The sequence below is a fragment of the Diceros bicornis genome, chromosome 14 (genome assembly GCF_020826845.1).
Source record: "Diceros bicornis minor isolate mBicDic1 chromosome 14, mDicBic1.mat.cur, whole genome shotgun sequence".
NCBI lineage: Eukaryota > Metazoa > Chordata > Mammalia > Perissodactyla > Rhinocerotidae > Diceros > Diceros bicornis.
In genome coordinates, this window is record NC_080753.1 from 42,812,563 (window position 1) to 42,837,270 (window position 24,708).

At 37.9% G+C, this 24,708-nt stretch overlaps 1 protein-coding gene across 4 annotated transcripts in view; it reads right to left on the reverse strand.

Annotated features, from left to right (window-relative positions):
- The window catches only part of CARMIL1 (capping protein regulator and myosin 1 linker 1), a 318,049-nt gene that overhangs the window by 121,028 nt on the left and 172,313 nt on the right, over window positions 1-24,708 (reverse strand). For all 4 annotated transcript variants that reach the window (XM_058555125.1, XM_058555128.1, XM_058555127.1 and 1 more), the window contains 5 exons: window positions 13,165-13,251; window positions 7,129-7,232; window positions 5,110-5,187; window positions 4,898-4,974; window positions 1,255-1,359 (listed from right to left, as the gene is read on the reverse strand). In XM_058555125.1, the coding sequence (XP_058411108.1) occupies window positions 1,255-1,359; window positions 4,898-4,974; window positions 5,110-5,187; window positions 7,129-7,232; window positions 13,165-13,251 (451 nt within the window). The remainder of the gene's footprint in view (window positions 1-1,254; window positions 1,360-4,897; window positions 4,975-5,109; window positions 5,188-7,128; window positions 7,233-13,164; window positions 13,252-24,708) is intronic.

Sequence of the window (24,708 nt, forward strand, 5' to 3'; positions counted from 1 at the left end):
TTTCTACTCAGTGCCCTCATGGTTATCTGGCACACTGTAGATGCTCAATGTAGTTGAATGAATGAATAAGTCAATGAGTGTGATTAAATTATAATGGAGTCTCTTTAGAATATTGATTCTGATAGCTTTACTGATATCCATACAAATAGCCTAATCATGAAGCTTTTACTATTTACAGCTGCTACATTTAGAGACCTCTAATATATAAATTCAATGTTTCTTTAAAAAAAAAAAAGCCCACTATAATGTCAGATTTTTTTTTTAGCACTTGACTGGATTTACTGTTCTTAAAGGCATCCCTTGTTTTAGTCATATGGTACTATGTGAAATACTGTAATCAAGAACTTCACATCTCTCTCAAAGAAAAAGAAAAGGCAATTTACAAATTAGATAAAGATTAATTTTCTAGTAAAATGAACAGCAGACATTGATTTTAACATTTCACACAAATTACAAAGGAAAAATTAAATGCTGATTTACATGTTAGCTGGGGAAAGGAGAAATCTGTGCATACATTTGAGCATATCTGACAACGTACATATTCATAACTACTTGAAAATATGTTCTTTAGACTCAAAGAAAATGTGATTCTATAGCCTGTGTAGACTGAATTTTTATTATTTCTGGCAATAGTGAACAGAAATTCACTATTTCAATTTCAATGATAATTCACTATCAATTTCAATGATAAATTATTCTCAAACTTTAATTTAGCTAAAAAGTTGAACTTCACCACCACACCTACGTTAGGGATATTAACCATAACAAGTTGGCTGCCAAGTAAAATTATCAAACAGATAACCTATACTGACCTGGATAATTCAGAAACCAAAGCACCTAAAGACGGATTCTGTAGCATACACCTATGTGTATAGAGTTTGATTATTACTGTTAGTAGAAATATTTAGAATAAATATTGATTAAAACACACACACACAAATATACCTAACTGAACAGAGATTAATATAAAGACAATGGTACCCACCAGGAGCACAACTTTTATAGAAGATGAGTGACTACTGGCAAGGTCACAAACCAAAGAAAAACTTTTGTTTTTCATAGAAGATGCAATAATATCAATAGTGCACAAGGTACTCAAAAAGAATTTGATCTCCTTTTGAGCCTCAAAGTAAAAAGGCATTTTCATCTGCCTTGTCTGTTTTAGGATTACGCGTCTTCTTCCCTTCCCTCCAGCACATTCATAACAACAAACTGAACTTTAAAAGCTCTGGAGCAAATGAATTAACCACTCACTTTAAGGGCTCAGGAGACAGTTTTGTGCCTGAAAGGTTGATCTGCATCAGAGCCAGAGAACTACTAAAAAACTGCTTGAAAGACGGGGGGACTTCTTTTCCTTTCCTGCAAAACAAAACAGGCAAGTCACACCAGCAGTTACTGCCCCACTTCCAGACTGGCAAAACTTTCCAGTTATTCACTGTGAGATAATCCATGAATCAGTTACATTTTCAGTAGAAATTTAAAGGTAAAAAGAAACAAAATGTCTGAAAGCTAAATAAATTAATACAATTAAAGGAATGATGTAAGAGAAATTAAGACATCTCATTAAGTCCTTAAAGCATTTTATTTCTATTCTTTGTAGCCAATGAACTCACTGTCTCTATCCCTAGATATTCAGGAAACTCCATAAGAGGTCAAAGAAGACGTGTATTTCTCATCAATTTAAAGGGCTTTCCCACTGGGTGGCATTGAACGTTAAGGATTGCTACCTGCATTCGGCAATATTTTTGGACACAGGAAATTTCAGATGCAACAAGATTGTGACCCGATGACAAGCTGAGGAACAGCATGGAAAGTCTGACTGGCATGAAGCCTGCATGACAAATATCCTGCTCAGCTCCTATACCCAATTCCACAATCTAATCATTTCAGGCCAAATACTAGAACAGTTAAAGACAAAACTCCAAAAGGAAATGGCTACAACCTTCAAATATGTCCCCTTGCTATTACGGTGGGAAGTTAGTGGATCAAATTATACAGCTCAGCAAGGCAGAGTCAACACCACACTATGAGGGTTTAAGAAAAACAGATTCCAGAGTCAAAGCTGGAATGTGAATGCTTTGCTTGTTTTGTTCTATCTGATAGGATTGTTGGAAGGACTGAGTAAGTCCACATACGTAAGGCATTTAGCTTGATGCACAGTAAACACTCATTTACTGATAACTATTCCTATCCTGTAGAGGGATTCACAGAATCTCAGGGCAGAGGCCATCCCAGTGGTATAGCTCGACCACATAATATTCAACAATATTTAATGTATAGAGGTCCAGGGAAACTTGACAATATTTGAAAAAGGTTTATAACAGGACAACTTCAGCCTATTTGAGAAGAAATGTCCAAGCAATCAGAGTCTCCATTTAAGAGGATGGAAAAATAAACTTAAGAGAAAAAAGAATTCTGATAGAATATATATTAGACATTGCAAACAACTCTGGCTCCAGATGGTGGAACAATATAAGCTTGTATACTCCTATTTTTTTTGGAGAGGAAGATCAGCCCTGAGCTAACATCCGATGCCAATCCTCCTCTTTTTTGCTAAGGAAGACCAGCCCTGGGCTAACATGCGTGCCATTCTTCCTCTACTTTATATGGGACGCTGCCACAGCATGGCTTGACAAGCGGTGCGTCAGTGCACGTCTGGGATCCCAACCTGCGAATCCCGGGCCGCCGAAGCAGAGCACACGCACTTAACTGCTGCGCCACCAGGCCAGCCTCACTCCTATTCATTTTTTGATGAGCAAATGTTGTTAAATTATTCTTTGAATATAGTTCTCCTCCTGTTACTTTGTCTTGGTGTCAACTCTTCCAACGTTTCCAAATATTCAATGCCCCTTTCTGAGGGAGGATGATGCTCTGTCACCCCACCGACAGCAGACTTGGCCATACGACTCCTTTTGGCCAGTGGGACGTGAGCAGAAGTGAAGTGTGTGACTTCCAGAGAGAAGCTTTACAAGCCAGTACGTGCGCTACCATGATTCTTTTTCCTCTGCTATGCGACTGTCAATGTTCTAGATAGAGGCTGCTCTGCCTCCCAGAGTGAAGGCGATGTGGCCAGCCCACAAGAGACATGTCACAAAATAATCGTTGCTGAAATGGAGATGGTGGTGGGTTGGGGTGGGGGGACCATTTGTTACTGTAGAACAACCTGACCTATCCTGACTGATACACTTGTGAAATTATCTGTGAACAAAAGTATGAATAGCCTGGCTAACAATCCACAACTCAATGTAAATGCAGCAATTTCAATATAATTACTAAGGGCTTCCTACGATTATATCTAGGTAAGGCACTGGGTATTAAAGGGTTTAATGACAACCTTTCATTTGGAAGCAAGGCAATTTGTTGGCACAATTCTGCTCCACAAGCTCAATAGCTCTACTGAAGACCAGTCATCACAGAATTCACAGTATTGCGAACTCAAAGGAGTTGATTATATGAAAATCTTTATAGTCTATGATATGATCTAACTCAGTTCCTCAGTCAATTACAGCTCTACCAAAGCCCGACTTCATAAGCTGCCTTCAAATACATGAGCTGACTGGGTGGTCTCAATACCCTCAAAGGCCCTCAGAATAAAGTATTTTAGAAAACGCTCAACCTTTCCCCACCATTTTATCTCCTAGATTTTACACTCTCCAATCTTACTCCATTCAAGTATTTGTGGCATATTTTTGCTATTGTAAAGATTTCCATCACTGTTGAAATAATGACCATTAGTGCTTTAAAATATAGAACAATTCATTTGAGAGGCACAATTGTAGAATAAAGCATGCTGAATAACTGAATTTTCCAAATAAGTGAGGGTTATCCCCTTGATTACCTAAAACTTTTAAAAAGTTAACCAAAAACGGAGATATTTCTATATTAAGCAATTCTCCATGTTATTAAAGAGCATATAATGACTAAAATATTGCTTATGACTTGGTCATAATTACAAATGCTAAGTGTTGAATTGTATTAATACAGTAGATGGTCCCAGAATTCCATCTTACATGACCCATGAACTTTTCATAATTCACCTGTATTCTCCCTCCATTCTAAATTGCTGCTCTGTGTGAATACTTGCTGCTTCTAATCTGCTGCCTTACTTTGCAAACAATTTTAAGTCAGGAAGGTTGAAGTGAGGTCCTTAGATTGGCTCTCCATGTCTACAAGTTAAAACTCATTTGGGATGACTAGTCTCTCTGCTCCCCAAAGGTAGTTTATACTTACTTCCAAGTTCATCACTGAGAAGCATCCATAGAAGTTTCTAAAAGGGTTTTTACTATATTAAGAGAGAGTGCCTGGGCCAGCCCCGTGGCTTAGCAATTAAGTGCGTGCGCTCTGCTACTGGCAGCCGGAGTTCGGATCCCGGGCGCGCACCGACACACCGCTTGTCCGGCCATGCTGAGGCCACGTCCCACATACAGCAACTAGAAGGATGTGCAACTATGACATACAACTATCTACTGGGGCTCTGGGGAGAAAAAGGGAAAAAAAAAACGGAGGAGGATTGGCAATAGATGTTAGCTCAGGGCCGGTCTTCCTCAGGAAAAAGAGGAGGACTGGCATGGATGTTAGCTCAGGGCTGATCTTCCTCACAAAAAAAAAAAAAAAAAGAGAGAGAGAGAGTGCCTGTCCAGTTATGAGAAATAGTACATTATTATATAATTCACATAGGCAGGCTGGAGTTATTGATAAGAACATTAACCTGCAGTGAAAAAAAAATATAACAAAAACTTGAACTTTCAAGGCTTAATATTCATAGATAATGGTTTAAGGCCATCTCCTTCTTCCATGCACAACATTTGCCCTTTATCATTCTGTTCTCACATCATTGCAACTTTTTCTAAGAGAAAGACACTCCTAGATGATAATGAAAGCAGGAATGAATCCATACCGGTGAGAAAAGACAGTTCTGGAGAGATTGAGCACAGTTAAATATTGAAGGCATCCACGGAGAAGAGCTCCACAGACCTGAGAAAGAAAGAAGGCCACTCTTATTTTCAAATATTTATAGGACTAAGAGAATATTTAATGAGAGAGAAAGCCCCTTGTATCCCATCAATATAGCTGTTCTGGGACCCCCAGAGCAATAAAAAAAAATATTACCATGTCCAGGGAACATTCTGTATTGGATAAATCCAGATGAGCAAGGGCATTAGGCTGAGCCAAAAAACCGTACATGTACTTGAAATAAAAAACAAACACAAAAAATTAGGATCTAGAAACACATACACACACACAAAATGCAAGCTAATATTTTAAAATGAAGTTGCCCGATTCCTCCCAGAATCATTCTCTACACTTCCCAAGAGGATTAGCAGAATTTTCTGTCATTCCATTACCTTCCCTGAGAGCAAAAATCCAAAGAATATTTAAAATAAAATTATGTTTAAGTAAAAAAAAGGCCAAAAGGAATCTTGGCTACCAAATCCCCTTTTTATTACAACATGCCTTCATTTTCCTGATTAGCCCATTTTTATTATACAATTTTGGAACAGTGCTAACTAATTTTAATTGCTGAGATCGAAACACCACCTGAATTACAGTCACTCTATCAAAATGCTAATCACTTCTGAAAGTGTTGAGGAACCTCTAATTTGAATTTGAACCATAGGAGAGTCTCAGGCTATACCCTCTTCTATCCAACATAATGATTTTTCTATCTTTAGTTACTTTCAAAATCTAACAAGAAAGGGCCTGACAGTACTATTAGTTTGTCTTTCTAATCTCATATATAGCAATGACGCTTCAGGTTTCCAGGGGTCACAATGCCTAAAATCTCCCCTAACCCCCCATACAAGGCCATCAAAACAATAAAATTAACAACTCCCTGTTATTCTCGAATCGTCCTGTGTGAGTAGCAATCCCTGAGTCCACCAATAACAAATGGAGTCTAAGCTCCTGCCACCAGGCAAATAGCTAAATTCTCCTTTGCTTTACTGCATGCCACCAGATACTTGCAAAAACAAACTTATACTGAGAGTATCCTAGTCCTTGGCAAAGACTCCTAAGTGTAGCAGCTTAGCTATGTGATGCTTGAGAAAAATCCTCTCCACCCAAGAATTCAGAAGAGCAAAAGATTAGCCTGTAAATACTTGAGAGTGACCAGATACACAGAACAGATTGTATTATGAAAAGTTGGTTCAGAAAAGTAATTTTGCTCTCACATGAAGATCTCAAAGCTTCTCCCAGTCTTTGCCTGGCACTATGGTTTTACTCCCAGCCACCAGCTGGGGGAGCTCTAAGCACCCCCAAATGGTGACAAGACCCCACTTGCCCAACATTTCTCCAAAGAGGCAACATTCTCTGCCTTACATGGAAAGTGAAACAGAGGAGAAATGAGAAATAATTGCACAGTGTTCTTCACCCCCATAACGCAGTGGAAGGCAAATTAAGGTCCTTCAAACATGTCCACTTGCTATAGGCCCTACTGGTAAGGGAGCATTTCCTCTCAATTCTATCATGGTGACCACAGGGGGGACCACTCACCACATTTAGCAATGAGATCATACCTAACTCACTGTATCAGTAAGTTCTGTCAAACATTTTTATTACTAATTCAGTTGCGTGAAAAATCTCGTTATAATTGAAGGTAACCTTTTTGCCTTCACACAAATTTTAAAGAGTGGCCCCCGTTTCCTCCTAATTCTCCCTTCTCCCTTCTGTGTTCATGGAACAGACCAGGACTAGAGTTTATCCCAACATCGCCTTTCAATCGCAAACTATAAAAAAACCACCATTCTTCCCAACAATATTATTTAATGAGGAAATAATTCTTTACGTTTCCAACCTTTCTTATCAGGCAATTTTAACAGGTACAATGATGTTTTATAATGAAGAAAAAAATTCCCTCAGAAAAAGTATTTCCAAACAGAATTTAAACTTCAGCAACATTAACGGAGGGAAAAAACAAAAAACAAAACGCTATAGTGATAGACTATATTTAATTAAGGAAGGCTGTGGAATTATTCTCTAAAACACTTCATAAGCTCATAACTAAATGACTTTAAGGTGTCGTGATAAAGGGAGATGCAGGGAAGTAAGTTAGACAGCCACGTTTGTAATTATTCCAGGCTTATGAAATACAGCTTCTTTGAAGACGTCAGGAAGGAAAGGAAAACCTACCGAGAGGTCATCTCCGCGCAGGACGTTCCCTGAGAGGTCTAGGTGGGTAAGGGTGGTGGCAGTCAGTGGGTTGGCACTGAGTGACTGAGAAAGGCTATTCACTCCTGCAACAACAAGAAGATCCAGGCTCAATTTCCCCTCTGGGAAACAAAATTAGGTTTGTGAGTTTCTATAAATGGCCCAGCAGTCCCCTCAAATTGCAGGACTGAGGTTAACCACAAGCACCGTCCCCAAAAGGTAGCTCTATAATTGTGTATTTTGACATCCCCTCCGGAAGAACAGGTTAGTCACGGACACAGTCATCTCACTCAGGAAAAGAAATGGATCACCTTCATTTTGCTCCACTTCTTCTGAGGTGGACGGACAGGATTTTATTTTGACATCTTAGAAAGATGCAAGTGATCTAACATCATTTATTCCCTTCTCTTAATCCTGCCAGGTGATTCCTGTCTTAGTGTACAGTACTGAAATGATGCAGGTGCAAATTGAGAAACTTTAGGCTATTTAAAGTACCTAGAAGTTAATACAGGAATGCACTGCTCTACTTAAGGTAGTATACTCAAGGCAAATTTTAGATTGAAATGGATTTTACCAAGAGTGAGAAAATGATCTGTACACAATGCAAGAAGCAATTAAAAGGAAAAATGATCATTTTGACACCCTATTCACTATGTACATACATAACACAAATGGCTCAAGTTAAAGTCAACTGAACTAAACTGTTAATACCACACCAGAAAACAAAGAATGAATATACGAGGAGGGCAAGATTATTCTGTGGAGAGACAGTTATGTTCTATGATACGTGGGCAACAGTAATTGAAACAGTCCTGCTATTCAGGGCCTTGCAGTGGGTGGGTTTTCATCAGGCCACTTTTCATGGGGGAGTAGAGGCTCTAGGAAGTGAGTGACTACAAAATAGGAGCCCAGAAGAGTCTGGTCACTCACTGGGATTCAAAGAGGTCAACACATACAACATCACCGATGATTCTTCTTAAGAAAACAGGGATATGGGATATAGCAAAGCTCTTCATGTTTCTATTTAAAGTCCACAGTTCCAATCTGTATATTTGGAAATATGACTACTTCCAAATTGGGTATACTGTTATAAATTATTTTTTCTTGTTTTTCAGTAAAAATTCTTCTTGAATATTCCAACCACCCTAAAGAGAAACAGGAAAGGGGGTTTCTTGTCTACCTTGGACAGAGCCTTCATCGGGATAAGGGACCAGAATCAGGCCTGCCAGTGAGAGCCAGAACTGGTCACAGCAGCAGTTTCCAATGAGGGCACTCCAAGAAAAGAGCTGAGGGTTAGAAGCACAGCCTCGTACTGTGGCAGTTCTCTGCTCCAAGTTTAGAATGTTTGGCGTGTGGTACTGATGAAGGGATTATTAGCTTATCCTCCAGCTCTGGAGAGTTACAAAGAACCGACTCCCGTGTGTGTGTGTGTGTGTGTGTGTGTGTGTGTGTGTGTGTGTGTGTGTGTGTGTGTGTGTGATAAAGGCTACTGAGCCATTTCTCAAGAGTGAGTGTGCATTTGAGTATGTAGAGAAAAGAGACGGGGCTGGCCTGAAAGATATTTTACTTAAGTACAAGGAAGAATTTCTTGGCTATCAACTCAACATTCATTAAGTGCTCATAAAATGTTTATAAAATGCTGGGGATTGGCAGATATATATAAATAAGACCCATTCTTTGCCTTCAAAAAGTTCAAAGACCATCAGGAAAGAAAATAAATAAATTGTAGGATGAAAAGTCAGCTACATAAGGAATATTTATTCAATGCAACAAATCTTTATTGAAAGTCTTCTGTGTACCAGGCATGGGCTTCTGAGACCCAGGGAATACAACCTTGCCCTCTAAAAGCAAGTCCAGTGGGAGGCACAGACAGCCCAATAATTACAACCCAGCGAGGTTAGTACTATCAAAAAGGTAAGAAACAAGAGCTTGGCAGTGAAGGAGATGGAGATTTCACTAATTATGTTAGATAAAAGGAACCCTCAATGGCCTAGACAAAAGGTTAATTTCTGGAGGTAACTTCTCTAATTGTGTAAATGATCATCTTCTTTCAGTTTGTCCTGTTATTAATGGTATTAATGCATTTTGTCACGGAATAATTGAGTCTAAAACATATGGAAAATACCAGCTTCTCATCAAAAAATCATTTGTAAAATCATTTCCTTGGTGAGGTATAACAAAATTCAATAAATAAATTCCAAAATTAGGTCAAATTAGTCTTGACAGCAAAAAGCTCCTTGACAAGTGAGGGCGCTTGGCAGTTGGTCAACATCTGAAGAGAATCAGGAGAGAATCACGTTATCAGCTCAGCTTCACGCTACTGAAACAGAATGAAGGATTTCCTCCCCCACCCTGAGCACACGTTCATACACGAGGCGTGTGTTAATAAGTACACTACTAGCAGGAAATCACAAAAATAGAGGATAGAAAAAATCAGGGCTCTTACAAGCTAAACTAAACACACACTTGCATGCCATTCTTGATTCTGGCTGTCTAGTGATTTTGACCGTTCTTTGTATTTATTATTGGAGTGTTTACAGCTGGAAAAAGGTGGTACCAGATGGCCCTGCATTGACATAATCTGGCAACCAGCAGGACATTTACTAGAAATCCAGAAAACTATCATGTAGCTAACATCTGAGGAAGAGAAGAGGTATTTGGAGACAATGCGGATGCCATGGGGAGATTAATAAAAAAAAAAAAAGTCTTGAATTATAGAGCCATGAGTATAAACGTTTTCATAGAACTAAAATATAAATGTTAGTCAAATTCAGCAAAAGCTTAAAACTGCAATTTAATCTGAGTTATTTTGAATCTGCAAACCTTTCAGAACCTATGCGAAAGTCTGCAAGAAAGCCTTTAAGACATCAATTTTTAAAAAAAAAAAAAAAAACATTTCAAGATATACATCTTAGGAAGGGCAACTTAAAATTCTTTGAGTCACATGTTATAGGACAATATTAATTCTCAAAATACATATTTTATTGAGGGGAAGAGATAAATGTGGTGACCTTTATTCACAAAGGATAGAGGGAACGTGGGGCTGTCCCCCCTCAAAAGGGAGCTGAGGAACCCGGCTTTGCCTGTGGCACTTCTCTACTCTCATCACACCAGGAGGGACAGGGACATCCATGAGAGGCAGCACTGAGGCACCTCTGAACCAAAACTTGCCCTCGGGAGGATAAATGATCACCACATCCCTCACAATTTGCTTTATAGTAATGAGTAAATAAATACAATCAAGTTTAAAAAAAAGATCTCCTCCTTCAAAAAGTTAGACCTATGGAGCACATGATAAATTATTAATATTTTTAATATGTAGAGAATTCACATAAACTAAGAAAAAAGATCAACATTGTAAATAGAGAAATAACAAAAGATGAGAACTGGCAATTTCCTCCAAAAGAAATACAAATGACTAAGGAACAAGGGGGGAAAAGTTACCTAAGCAACAACCGAAGAAACTAAAATTTAAATGTCAGAAAACTTTTGCTTATGTGCTTGATAAAAAACGATAAAGGAGAATAATATCCAGTGAGAGTGTGAAGATATTTGTACAAAATACTTGGAAAACAACTTAACAATAAATACCAAAAAAAGCTTAAAAAAAATTATGCAAACTCTTTGATCTAGCTATTCCACTTACAGGAATTATCCTAAAGAAGAAATTTAAAAATGACCAATAATTAGATATAGAACTCACGTTAGCATTGTCTGCATTACTGAAGAATTAAAAACCATCTAAATGTACAATAACAGATTATTTAAATAAATTATGGACCATTTTCCATACACTGGAATATCATGTAGCCATTGAAAGTGATCATGCGTTTACTGACATAGTGATCACAATATACTATTTAGGGGAAAAAAGTTGGTAATAGTAAGCATAGTATGATCACATATATGCATGTGTGTGTTCGTAGGTAAGTATATAAATAAACTATATACAGACAGGAAAGAGTATGGAAGGATGAGCACCAAATTGTTAACAATAAGTCTTGTAATGGTTTGGTACTGGCATTACAATTTATTTTTGCTTCCTTATTTACACTTTTCACTATCTTCTAAATCTTTACCATAAATATGTAATGCATTGAAAATCATCAGGAAAAGGTTTTCATAAAACTGATCTGCTGAGGTACAACAGTGATAACATAAAGGGATTACACTTAGCTTTAAGATCTGCGGATGGCTTTGGGCACCAGGACCAAAAATACTCACTCCTGGAGAAATCTTTCCCTTTGGAAATCTACTTTTATGCCTTAATCTTAAAGGTGTGTACAAATGTGTGCACAGAAAATCATGGGACTTACGAAACTAACTCCAGTTTCAAAATACTCTTAGTGTAACTGTTCAGAAAAAAGTATGATTGGATGGATATAAAAATCATTGAGGGACTGCTTTGCTTCACCCACTCATCCGTGACACGTTCAGTGAGAACCTGCAACATGCCAGATGCTAGGGACACAGCAATGAATGAAGCAAAGCCCTTACCGTCCAGAAACTCCCAGGCTAGGACACATTCAAAATACAATGGAAGACGTGCTAAAATAGAAGAATTTACAAAGCGTGACGGAACAAAGAGAAAGGAGCATCTAGTTCTGCAGGGTATGGGGAGAGGAGTTTGTCTAAGAAGGCTTCAAAGAGAAAGTGAGATAGAAGCTGAATCTTATGAGATGAGCAGTAATTCCCCAGATTTGTGGGCAGGGACACTGAGGTTGCCGGAGGACGAAATAAAAGCATATAAAAACATACGACAGCACAAGGTGATGACGATGATGATGATGACGGTGGTGGTGGTAGTGGCAGCGTGGCCCTTAATGCCAAAAACCGCACTGTGTGTATACTAACTCATTTAACACTATCACCTGTGACAAAGGACTCTTATTTCCATCTTACAAATGAAGCAACTGAGGAACCGAGATTATAAAAGCATATTCATAGTAAGTGAAAAAGTTAAGATTCCACCCTAGGCAATCTGGCTTGAGAACTGATACTCTTAATCACCACACATACTGCCTTCAAAAGACAGTGATATATTTAAGAAATGTCAAGTTACTCAATTCAAAAAACTTTCAGTGAACACCCACAGTGGTCTAGGCACTGGGCCAGGTGCTGGAGATACAGAGATGAGAGAAGCACAGGCCACAAGGAGAGCCCCATGCTAGTAGGGAAGTCACAATATCTATACAATAAGTTAGATACATGATCTAGAAGTAAGACAAAGGAAAAAGTACTTCATTCTGTTGAGGCCTCTGAATAGAGAACACCTCTCAGAAGAGATGATCACAGATGAAGGTTTTATAAAATAAACTGAAGCTGTCCAAGAGTATTTGGGGATGAAAGAAAAGCGTTCCAGACATCCGGAGCAGAATATGAAGCTGTACAAAAGCATGATGCATGGAGGGATAGCTCAGATATTATCATGGGCGTGCTGATGTGGCAAACAATAATAGAACTGACAAGATTTGATGAGCAGCTGGATAAATGAGAGAAGGGTGAATGGAGTCAAGAACAAAACTGGAGAAAGAAAGGCAATTTCCAGAGACAGGAAATAGGGAGGGTAGAGCTACAGTGGGGACTCAGCAGTCAGGCCCAGCAGTTTTCTGCACAGCAGACAGTCCGTTCGACGGCTGTGTGTAAGCGTGTGTAGGGGCAGTGGGCGCAGGGAAAGCTGACTTGTTTGTCCAAGGATGAACCAAGAGAAGCACAACCAGCTGCCTCTGGGAATGTGAGGCACGAGGCAGGAGGCAACCAGGTGAGCATTCCCTGACTCAAAGTTAAAAAAAAGTAAAGACCGCATGTGTATTTCAAAATTATTCTCTACTCTGAAAGCACTTTAGACAACCAGACTTCAAATTACGTTATTTCTTTATCTTAAACTTGCCAGAGTACTGTAATACACATATTTTTAAATGCAGATACATAACTGAGTAATAATTCTCACTATTTAAGGTAGCATGGTGCAGCAGAAATATTATAGACACAAAGTTAAGTAAATAAGACATACTATACCTTTAGGTGACAATGAGGTTTTAGATAAATTTAAATGCTTTAATCCCTTTGGGAGTTTGGCAAATTGACTACTTAAAGAGGACACACCTGAGAAAGGAAAAAAAGAGATTATTAGAATTTTCAGGTTCACAGAATTGCATTTGTTTTACAATGCCTGAAAATTAACTAAAATTTGATTCCAATTTATATGATATTTTTCTTTCTAATATCAGATCTTGTTTTCTAATCATCTACCATCACACCTCCTTTTCTTTCTGTCCCACCTATAGGGTAGGAGAAGGGGAAGATTGTTTAATTAAGCATAGTAATATCAAAACTTTACCACCAGAGATGTTTTTCTTTGGGCCAAGTGTTACCCTCTCCTCACAGTCCTATTTCAAAAGAAAATCCTCTTGGGAAGGGTGATATAATTGTTCCCTCCTTTTCTTTTTAACCTGTGTCTTAATGAGTTGATCCCACTTCTGGGTGAGCAAATGCATGCTATTTAATTATTGTCAAGAAAAATGGCATAATATTAACTATTCGGATAATAGCTTCATTTTTAGCAGATGGATTCCAATACTTAATTGGTTTATGGTTAACAACCACAGGCAAAGCATCAGAGCATGTTTTAACTTCTTAAAAGTAGGTTTGGTAACATGAACTAACTCACTAGGAATTTACAGTATTAAAAATCAGTCTCCAAATTTAATGGCCAGAGTGGGAGACTGAACACCAGCTCACTCATCCAAGGATTGCAATGAACTTAAGACTGTTTTCTGGGAGAAAACAAGTAATACATGAATGTATGCTCTTCCTACAGGTCCTTCAACCAACCTCTTGCTTCACATGAGTTATCAGCTCCCAGGGGCATGTTCTTGGGAAGGCTCTTAAAACAGTATTAACCATATGGTCCCCTAGACTGATTCTCAAACTCCAGGTACCAACAAGGAAATATGGTGCTGGTTGCTGACCTATTATATAACCCTAAATTCTCTACAAACTTTATCAAAGTTTATCAAGAAATAACTTCTCTAGAAACAAAGATCATGCAGCTGGACTAAGTCTCTAAATGGTGTTTCCCCAAGGATGATGGGCATTTTGGGAGCCCCTGCCTATCTCCCCAAAGTGTTTCATTGTCAAATAAGTTTGAAAATCATTGGAGTAAATAATGTTAAACAAGTTTTCTTAACTGAATATTTCTAGAGACTTGATTATGCTAATCCATATTGTTAACTGCAAAGAGGGGGCAGGCCTGATACTTAGCTGATACATTCTTGTAAAAGAATAAATAGCTAACAAGTTAGCAGGGGGAGAGGAAAAAGATAGAGTAATTTTTAAAATTTGATTAAACCCATAGGCAAAAAAAAGAGAGGAAAGAGGAACAAAGAAAAAATAGAAAACAGACATATAGATTTTCACCCAAATAAATCAATAATTACATCAAATATAAATGCACTTAATATTCAAACTAAAAGTCAAAGATACATTATCTGAACAAAAATATCAGATGTTTTCAAGAGACACATTTAGAAATATATGTATTCAGAAATGAAAGTAAAAGCATGGAAAAGATACATATGCTGCCAACACTAAGAAAAGAAAGCTGGTGTAGCCATAATAAGTAAGACAAGTTTTAAGAAGCATTACTAGCGATAAATTAGACATTTCATTAATGGAGAAGACGTAATAATTTTAAATCTGTATGGTCTGAATAACATGGTCTCAAAACACATGAAGTCAATCTGATGGTAACAAAAAGAAAATATACACAAGCATAAATATATATGTACACACAAAAACACACACATACACACGCAATACTGTGGCAGATTTTTAAACACATCTCTATCAACTAGCTGATAAAACAAATGGACAAAAAAAGTCAGTAAAGATATAGAAAATATCAAGAGCATAATGAAAAAAGATCCAATTGATATATTTAAAACACTGTACCTAATAACTCAGAATGTATTTCTTCAAAGTACACATGGAACATTTACCAAAATTGATCATATACTGAGCAATAAAGCAAGTCTAACAGATAATAGAATATGTTCCTTAACTGCTGTGAAATCACACAGAGTATATTCTCTATTAGTATGTCCTCTAACTGCTACCACTACTATAGAATTAAAGAGGAATTATAATTAAAGATAATTAGAAAATCCCCAAATAATTAGAACTTGAGCAATATACTTCTAAATAACAAATGAGTCCAAGAAAAAAAATCACCCTGGAAATTTTTTAAATATATTGAGTTAAACAAAAAAAAACTATGATAATAACATTTTGGGGATACAAATAGAGCCACACTTAGAGGGAAATCTATAGTCCTAGATACACATGTTAATAAGGTAGAAAAGTTGGAAACTATCTAAGTATCCACATCAAGATGCTTGACAAAAACAACAAATTAATCCCCACTCCATCCCTATAAACAGAAGGAAAGAAAATAAACATATTAAATAGAAAGCAGCCATAAAATAAGTAAATTTAACAAAGCTTGGTCTTCAAAAAGACTAACAAAGGGGCTGGCCTGGTGGCGTAGCGGTTAAGTTCATGCATTCTGCTTCGGCGACCCTGGCTTTGCCGGCTGGGATCCTGGGCACGGACCTACGCACTGCTCATCAAGCCACGCCGAGGCGGCATTCCACATAGAGCAAATAGAAGGATATACAACTATGACATACAACTATTTACTGGGGCTTTGGGGAGAAAAATGGAAAAAAGGAGGAAGATAGGCAACAGATGTTAGCTCAGGGCCAATCTTCCTCAAAAAAAAAAAGACTAACAAAATTAATAAACTCCAGCAAGACTACTAAACAAAAAGAAAAAAAAGAGAGAGAGAGAGAGGGATCTAATTATCAAAATCAGAAATGAAAAAAGAATACCAGTAGAGATCCTACAGATATTGCAAATGTAACTGAAGGGTATAAAAAAAAAATCTGTAGGCCAAACAACGCATTGTTTTAGAAGAACTGGACAAATTCCTTATGAGAAACACAACTTACCAAAACTTACATAAGAAAAAATAGATAATCTCAAGTCTTCTACCTATTCAAGAAAATCAATCCATTATTAAAAACTTCTCCACAAAGAAAAGCAAAAGAAGCCAAATATAAGAGTATATACTATAGGATTCTATATTTATAAAGGTGAAGAATAAGCATAGCTAATCTATCATAACAGAAGGCAGAATAGGAGTTATCTTTCTGGGTGGTGGAGGGCAGGGGTGGTAATCACTGGGGCAAAACACTAGAGAAGCTCATGGAGCATTGGTAATATTCTATTTCTTGATCTTAGTAGTGACTGCATGAAAACATTCACTTTGTAAAAAATCATTAAGATGTAAACTTGGAATTTGTTGACTTTCTGAATGTGCATTATACTTCAATGAAAAAATTTACTTCAAAAAATTAGGTATGGAAGATAACAGAGAAAATCTAGATGACCATGGGTATGGTGATGACCTTTCAGATACAACCCGAAGGCACAATCCATGAAACAAATCATTGATAAGCTCAACTTCATTAAAAAGTTCTGCTCTGCAAAAGACAATATCAAGAGAATGAGAGGCAAGCCACAGACTAGGAGGAAATGTTTGCAAAAGACACATCTGATAAAGGATTGTTATTCAAAATATGCAAAGAATGTTTAAAACTCAACAATAAGAAAATAAACAACCCAATTAAAGAATGAGCTACTGACCTTAACAGATACCACACCAAAGAAGATATACAGATGGCAAATAAGCATATGAAAAGATGCTCCACATCATTAGTCATCAGGGGAATGCAAATTAAAACACCAATGAGATACCACTACACACATATCAGAATGGGCAAAATCTGGAACACTGAGAGCGCTAAATGCTGGCCAGGATATAAAGCAACAGAAACTCTCATGCACTGCTGGTGGGAATGCAAAATAGTGCAGCCACTCTGAAAGATAGTTTGGTGGTTTCTTACAAAACTAAACATACTCTTACCAGATGATCCAGGAATCACACTCCTTGGTATCTACCCAAAGGAGTTGAAAACTATTATGACATTCTGGAAAAGGCAAAACTATGAAGACAGTAGAAAGATCAGTAGTTGTCAGGGGTTAGGGTGGGGGTGGCACAGAGGGATGAATAGGCAGAACACAGATTTTTAGTGTAGTGAAAATAGTCTGTATGACACTACAATGATGGATACATGTCATTATACATTTGTCCAAACCCATAGAATGTACACCACCAAGAGAGAACTATAATGTAAACTGTGGGCTTTGAGTGATAATGACGTGTCAGTATAAGCTCATTAATTCTAACAAATATACCACTCTGGTGGGGATATTGATAATGGAGGTAGCTATGCATGTGTGGGGGCAGAGGCTATATAGAAAATCTCTATACCTTCCTGTCAATTTTGCTGTGAACCTAAGACTGTTCTAAAAAGATAAAGTCATTTAAAAAATTAGGTATGGAAGAGGGAAGAATATCAGATTCTCACTTTTAAATTTTCATGAGTTATCATTGCCTATTCATCACCAATTCTATGTATTTTTTTACTTACTAAAGCATATGCTATGACAATGTTAAAAGAAAAAATCCCTAAAGCCATATTCCATATCTTCAAATCATGCTGAAAATATTGTCTGTTAGATCAGAGTTAAAACCTACAAATGAACTTCAAATTTGTTGTACTCAGGTTGATTTGAGTTGTTTTGCTTCGTTCTTTGAAAAGAGGACAATTTTTAAACTTTTAATACTTTCTTTTGTGTCAGACACACTTGGAACACAACATAAAACTGTAAGTGCCTATAACCACATGCAAGGCCAGAATGGAACAATTATTTTTACGCCACTGGTGACACCCATCCATCTGTTCATTCCTTAATCTAAACTATCTTTAAAAAAGGAAGGTGGACAAAAGGGAATAAACAATCCAGCTATATTTTTCTCCAGAAAGGAACTATCTCACCACGAGTAAAGAAAGTAATAAAGAGTGAAGCTCCTAAATTAGAATAAAGGCGAATAAAGTCATGCTTGATAATTTATTTAAAAGAAGAAAGCAGGTCTAAAGGCAAACAGGATTAAAGTAAAGGGTACCAAAGGCACAGATACAAGACAGTCTAATTAAAGTATTTTTTATCAAATTCCGGCTAAGTTACTAGCTTCTCTCTTTCATGACCAAAATGTTTTGTTTTCATTTCCTAGGCATCCAGAGTCATAAATATATTTCATCTTTCGAGAAACGCCCTTGCTAAGTGCTAATGGAATGAAAGGCATAACTGAGGTCAGTTCTGTTTTTTTCTTTTTTTTAAATGAGGGAACTAAATTGATCTACGAAAAAAGGTAACAGATTATTACACAAAAGGCCCTCTCCTTTGGCAGACTTCAGAAATGGGGTCTTGGCAACATGAATAAATTGAAGGTGGTTGGCTGCCATAATCTCAGGAAAAACAAAAACATTAACATGCCCTGTACTTTATGAAGCTACTCACTCACGAGTTCCATGGAAGAAACTGACCATCAAGAAAACATTTCCCCACAAAGAAAGGACAGAAGAGACTTTTCAACTTTTGGCCCAAACTACTCAATAAAGCCAAACACAGCTTTCCGAGCCATGAATTAAAACAAAATTTATCACTAAAAGCTTTCATTTGGAGACTTTACTGGATGGATTACCATTGTGATTTATTTATTTTTTTAAGTATGTGTCAAATTTTTTTTTAAAAAATTAATTTTTATTTCTCCTTTCAAACTGAAACTATTATAGCTCCCTCTGCTTCAAAATATTTATGCCTAATAAAAAAAGTAATTATAAAATGTTTAGCATTATAATTTGTCATCAGATGTTATTAACTTACAAAAGACAGAAAATTAAATTTGACATTGCAGATTTAACCCATTAATCAGGCATGCACTTAAAAACCTATGATAGGGCCAGCCCAATGGCTTAGCGGTTAAGTGCACGCGCTCCGCTGTTGGAGGCCCAGGTTCGGATCCTGGGCGGGCACCGACGCACCACTTCTCCAGCGATGCTGAGGCCGCGTCCCACGTACAGCAACTAGAAGGATGTGCAGCTATGACATACAACTATCTACTGGGGCTTTGGGGGGAAAAATAAATAAATAAAATTAAAAATTTAAAAAAAAAAGAAAAATTCTTTAAAAAACCTATGATAACACCATATAAAATTCTAACACTTGGACATTCTGGAATCAGTATGAGTCACATGGTAGGAAAAAAAGGGTTTGAGGAGGTCCTTGTTAATTGAAAATATCAATATTAACAATTCAACAAAATTCTGCCTATGGAGGGAGTTCTAGCAACATGATACAGGGAAACAAAAGGCCTCTTTCTTGTCTGTTAGAAACCATATAGATTTGAACACTGTAGACGTCAGAACACAGATGAGAGTTAAAATCTCTAGATTTCCACTAATTCCTATGGCTTCCCTGGAGAGTTCAGAAACATTAAGAAAAGTAATACAATGAATACAATGAAATACAATGAAGTATTTGTGTTTCAAAAATAAGTCTGCGAGAAAAAGATCCAAGAACCAGGAATATAGAAATAAAAGACTAATGGAAAAAATGGAGTCAGTATGCTTAACTTTTGAATACCCTAAAATCCAAATCTATGCAGTTTTTTAAATATTGTTTTACCTTGTGTAACCATAAAAATATCAATTAAATATGGCTGAAATCATGAATCTAAAGAAAAGTACTTTCTGTTCTGTAGCTGTCACACAGAAACTGGCACCTTTAAATGTTAAAGTGATTATTTAAGAAAATTTATTGACATGCTATGGAATAAGCCAATGTTTTTCAAATAGCATGCACAAAATTGTTTCCTTCCACTTCCAAAGGAAATCTAGACAGCCGAATCCGAAAATCACAACCAGAGCATGAGAGACTGACTGATGGATTATTCAGGAAATCCTAGAAGGGAGTCTGAACAACTGGTATTATTAGGTACAACTCCCCAAGCTTTGTCCAAATCATGTAAACACACACAAAGTTTCGTCATCTATAAAAGGAGAGTATAAACACTTGCCGTATTTAACTTCACAAGGCTATTTTAAGAATCAAATGAGAAAGTAAAAGCTAACCTTTCTTGAACGCATAGTATGTGGCAGGCTATTCTCATCCTTTTTTGTGTAGTATCTCCTTTAACACTTAGAACACACTTATGTGGTAGGTGCTATTATCATCTACTTTAAAGATGAAGAAACTGAGGCACGGAGAAGTTAGGCAACTTGTCCAAGGAAACTCAGCCAGAGAGTGGCAAAGCCCAGAACTGAACCCGTGTATTTTGACTCCAGAACCCACCAGTATACACTGAGAGATATGAAAGATATAAAGTGCCCCAAAAACACAAGCAGCAATTCTAGAATCTATTTCTCTTCTTTTACTTAAAAGATCAAATCAGAGCCATCACCAGATAGTCAGGGGAAAAAATATTTGGGTACTTCAGGTCAACATTTCGGAAAGAAAAACACTCTGAGACAGGATTCTAAACCATCTGTAAACAAAATATCAAATTCAGGACAAAGGGAGGGGAGGGACAAAGGAAATACATTCCGGACAAGGCTAAGGTCATAAAAACTAGGGTAATTGGGAAGGATAACTAGGAAGACGAGAACACGGAGTTTGTAACATTTAGGGAAATAAAGCACAGGATATGAGCAGAGAGAAGACTTGGAATCTCTGAAAATCCTCAACTTTGATCCAAGCAGTAATGTCAGATCCAAAGAGTGAGTCACAGGGAGATGACTGACACACCCTGGTTCAGACACCCGGTCAGCCCAGAGGACTCACTACAGAACCAGCTAATACAGTTCACCTCGAGCAGAGATTTTCAAGCTACTTCTACCAGGACCCACATAAAGAAATAGATTTGACATGGTGATGCAGGAACCACATACAAAAATAAACACATACACCTATATCAGAAAACTAAAACCAAAGTTTTCCTGAACCATGCACTCTATTTTCTATTCTATTCCATTTCTCCTTCTTTTTTTTTTATTAATGTTTGTCATGAACTCTTAAATTGATTTCGTGAGCTGCTAATCTGAAACACACTGGGTTCACAGAAGGCCGAGAGCAAACTGCGGAACACGCCTGACCCTGCACCCAGGGTAAGAAGGGCTTGTGCATGTGTGTGGTCCACTCACTGCCTTGTGTGGCTTTTTCAGAGACAGAGCAGGGCATCTCACATTTGAAGCATTACTCATACACACCACACGCCTGCTTATTAAATCTCACTTTAACCTCCTTCACCACAGCCCCTTAACAACAGAAGGCTGCCTGTCCTTTGGATATGACAAGGAGACTGAGCTGTAATATCAGGGATTTCCTGCATCAACATTCATATCACAAAGCAAGGAGCCAAACTTTCTCTCTGAGAGTTTCCAAATAAGTCCCTGAGTGGATGGTTCAGGTGCAAAATCAAATTCCATTTGGCGCCTAAATTCCTCAGAATTCTGGGCTGCTCAACTGCTAAGATCCTATTTGCCTTGTTTCTTTGAGTTTCCTCATAAACAATCTTCCCTGGCGCGGTCTCTTTTATACACTATATAACTCAATTACAAACTCCTCGGGCCGGCCCCGTGGCTTAGTGGTTAAGTGCGCGCGCTCCGCTGCTGGTGGCCCAGGTTTGGATCCTGGGCGCGCACCGACGCACCGCTTCTCCGGCCATGCTGAGGCCAAGTCCCACATACAGCAACTAGAAGGATGTGCAACTATGACATACAACTATCTACTGGGGCTTTGGGGGAAAAATAAATAAATAAATAAAATTATAAAAAAAAAAGAATTGTTGTTCAGGAGGGTCAGTTCTAAGAGTGAAGAAAGTGAGAAATACGGTGTTGGCAGTTGTCCCAGAGTACTGGCAAATACAGCAACAAATCAACCTAGAAGGGCAGAAACTAGTAAAGTCTTAGCTTGAGAAAATATTTTCAGGAGTCTCAAAACTTGAGTGTGTGAGCAGAAACCACACTGGAGAGTCAGTATGTACACACAAAGTTGAGGATAACAGGCTTGGAATGATTCATGATTATAACACCGGTGAATGGAATGCAGGTAGAAGAGACACAAAATCAGGTCTCAGAGGTAGGAATGCGGAGGAAAAAAGCAAGAGAACGTGATCTTTGAACACAAATTCTGACTCCAGGCAAAAGAAATCTCTAACAACGTCACCATGATTTTCAAGTGCAATTAAAAAACCACAAAAGTGAATTAAATTAAATGAAATCAACTCAATTTAAAGAAAATATTAATTATGTACAAGGTCTTATGCTAGATGCTGTGTGTCTTGGGACGTTAGGGGAGGATGAGGGACAAGGACGAGGATGAGAAGAAGTAAGCTGGTGGAGGAGAAATGTCTGCATCTAATTATACTGCAGCAAAATTAAGTGAGTGATGTCACAGAAATTCAAACCAAAGGCAAGGGTCTGATAGATGAAACTGCACCGAAAGCAACAAATTGTCCAGGACGGCTGCACCTCAGAGCACATGAGGTACACAACAGAAAAGGAGACGAAGGGCTTCAGACTCATTCCTCCCCTTGCAGCCCCTCAAACTCAAACAATACGCGGTCGTTGGGTCTGGCTTCTCTCACGTAACATAATGTGTTTGAGGTTCAACCATGTTGTGGCATGTACCAGCGCTTCATTCCCCTGTATTGTCAGGCAGTGTTCCATCATAGAATGCACCATATTTTGTTTACCCACTCACCAGTGATGGACATTTTTAGGTTGTTTCCACTTACTAACTATTATGAATAATACTGCTATAAACATTCGCTCACAAGTCGTTGTGGACATATGTCTTATTTCTCTTGGGCGATACCTAGGAATGGAATTGCTGGGTAATGTGGCAAATTAGTGTTTAAGAAACTGTCTAACCAGTTTCAAAGTGGCTGCACCATTTTACTCCCACCAGCAAGGTCTGAGTTCCTGTTTCCCCACATCCTCTCCAAAACTTATTTTGATTATAGGCATACTACTGGTTGTGAGTGGTTTGTTTCTCATTGAGGTTTGAACTGACATATCCCTAATGACTAGGGAGCATCCCTTCTTGGTCCCCTACAGTCTGCATTTCACATCCTTAAGGACCTGCCTCCAACAACTACCTCCTTTTACTGGTTTTGTCCTGTCAGTAGATAAATACAGTTGAGTCTCCCCCATCTTAAAAACAAAACCATAACAATCTTTTTTTTTCATAAAGAGCAATCTACATGGTTTCCACTTTGTCACATTCATCTCTTTGTAGCTCCTGACTAATAGAGAGAACACTTGTTTTTCCTAGAGGATTATTATATCCCAGAAAAACTCCTATTCCAGGGATATGCATCCATTATTTTCAGCTTTGGCTTATTCTGTGAGGGTGCTTTTCAAGTGATCTAGTTTTCTAATTCAGTCTCGACCTTCGTTTAGATTCACTACTTTAGATGCTGGGAAGTTAATCTTGAGATTTTTGCTTGAATAGCACATGGGTATCTTTTTCAATGCAGAACAGTGTCTATATCAGGAACAAAAAGCAGACCTGAGTCTCTATATCAGTATCTTCAGCTCAGTTTAATAATTAATCCTCATCAAATATATAACATTACAAGATGAAAGTCCTTTATTCAACCATGTTGGAAAACATTTGCAACAGATACTGAAAACAAACTATTCCTCTAGAGATAAAGCTACTTCTCCATCCATCAACGTTCTCCCACAGAGAATTCAAATTCTCAAGTTTCACTTTCTAAACCTATTGACTCTTCCCTCTATCCACGCAAATACTTTTAACGAAACCTTCTTCTGCCACATTATGAACTCTAGTCCTTCAACTTTCCCCTATTTTCATATTCAAATCTTGTCAAATATTAAAAGACATTTGTGGTAGGCAGAATTCTAAAATGGTTCCCAAGATTCCCAAGATTCCCCCTGGCATATACATCCTGTATAATTTTGAGCATGGGGGGCAGACTGATGAATATGATGACATATCACTAATGTGATTAGGTTACTAATTAGTTGACTTTGAATTATTCAAAAGGTCCTGGGTGGGCCTGACCCAATTAAGTGCTCTGTCTAAGACAAAGTGTCAGAGAGATGTGCTCCTGCTGGCCTCAAATACGAAGCAAACTGGCATGCTGTGAGAGGAGGTGGCCACGTGGCAAAGACCTGAACACAGCATCTAGGCACTGAGAGTGGTCCCCTACCAGCAGCCAGCAAGAAAATGGTGACCTCAGTCCTATAGTCCTAAGGAAATTAAGTGTGCCAACAACCAGTGAGTCTGAGGAGGACCCCAGGTCACAGATCATAACCTCAGCTGACAACCTGATTTCAGCCTTGACAGACTCTGAGTAGAGAACCCAGCTAACCCGTACCCAGACTACTGACCCAAGGAAGCCGTGAGATAACACATTTGTGTTATTTTAAGTTGCCAAGTTTGTGACGATTTGTTACGCAGCAACAAAAAACTAAAACAGTTTAAAAATATCCTCCTTTCCATTTGTATCACTTCCAAAAAAGTTAATCAGATGATAAAATTTTAGCACGAGTCTTTTCATCAAAG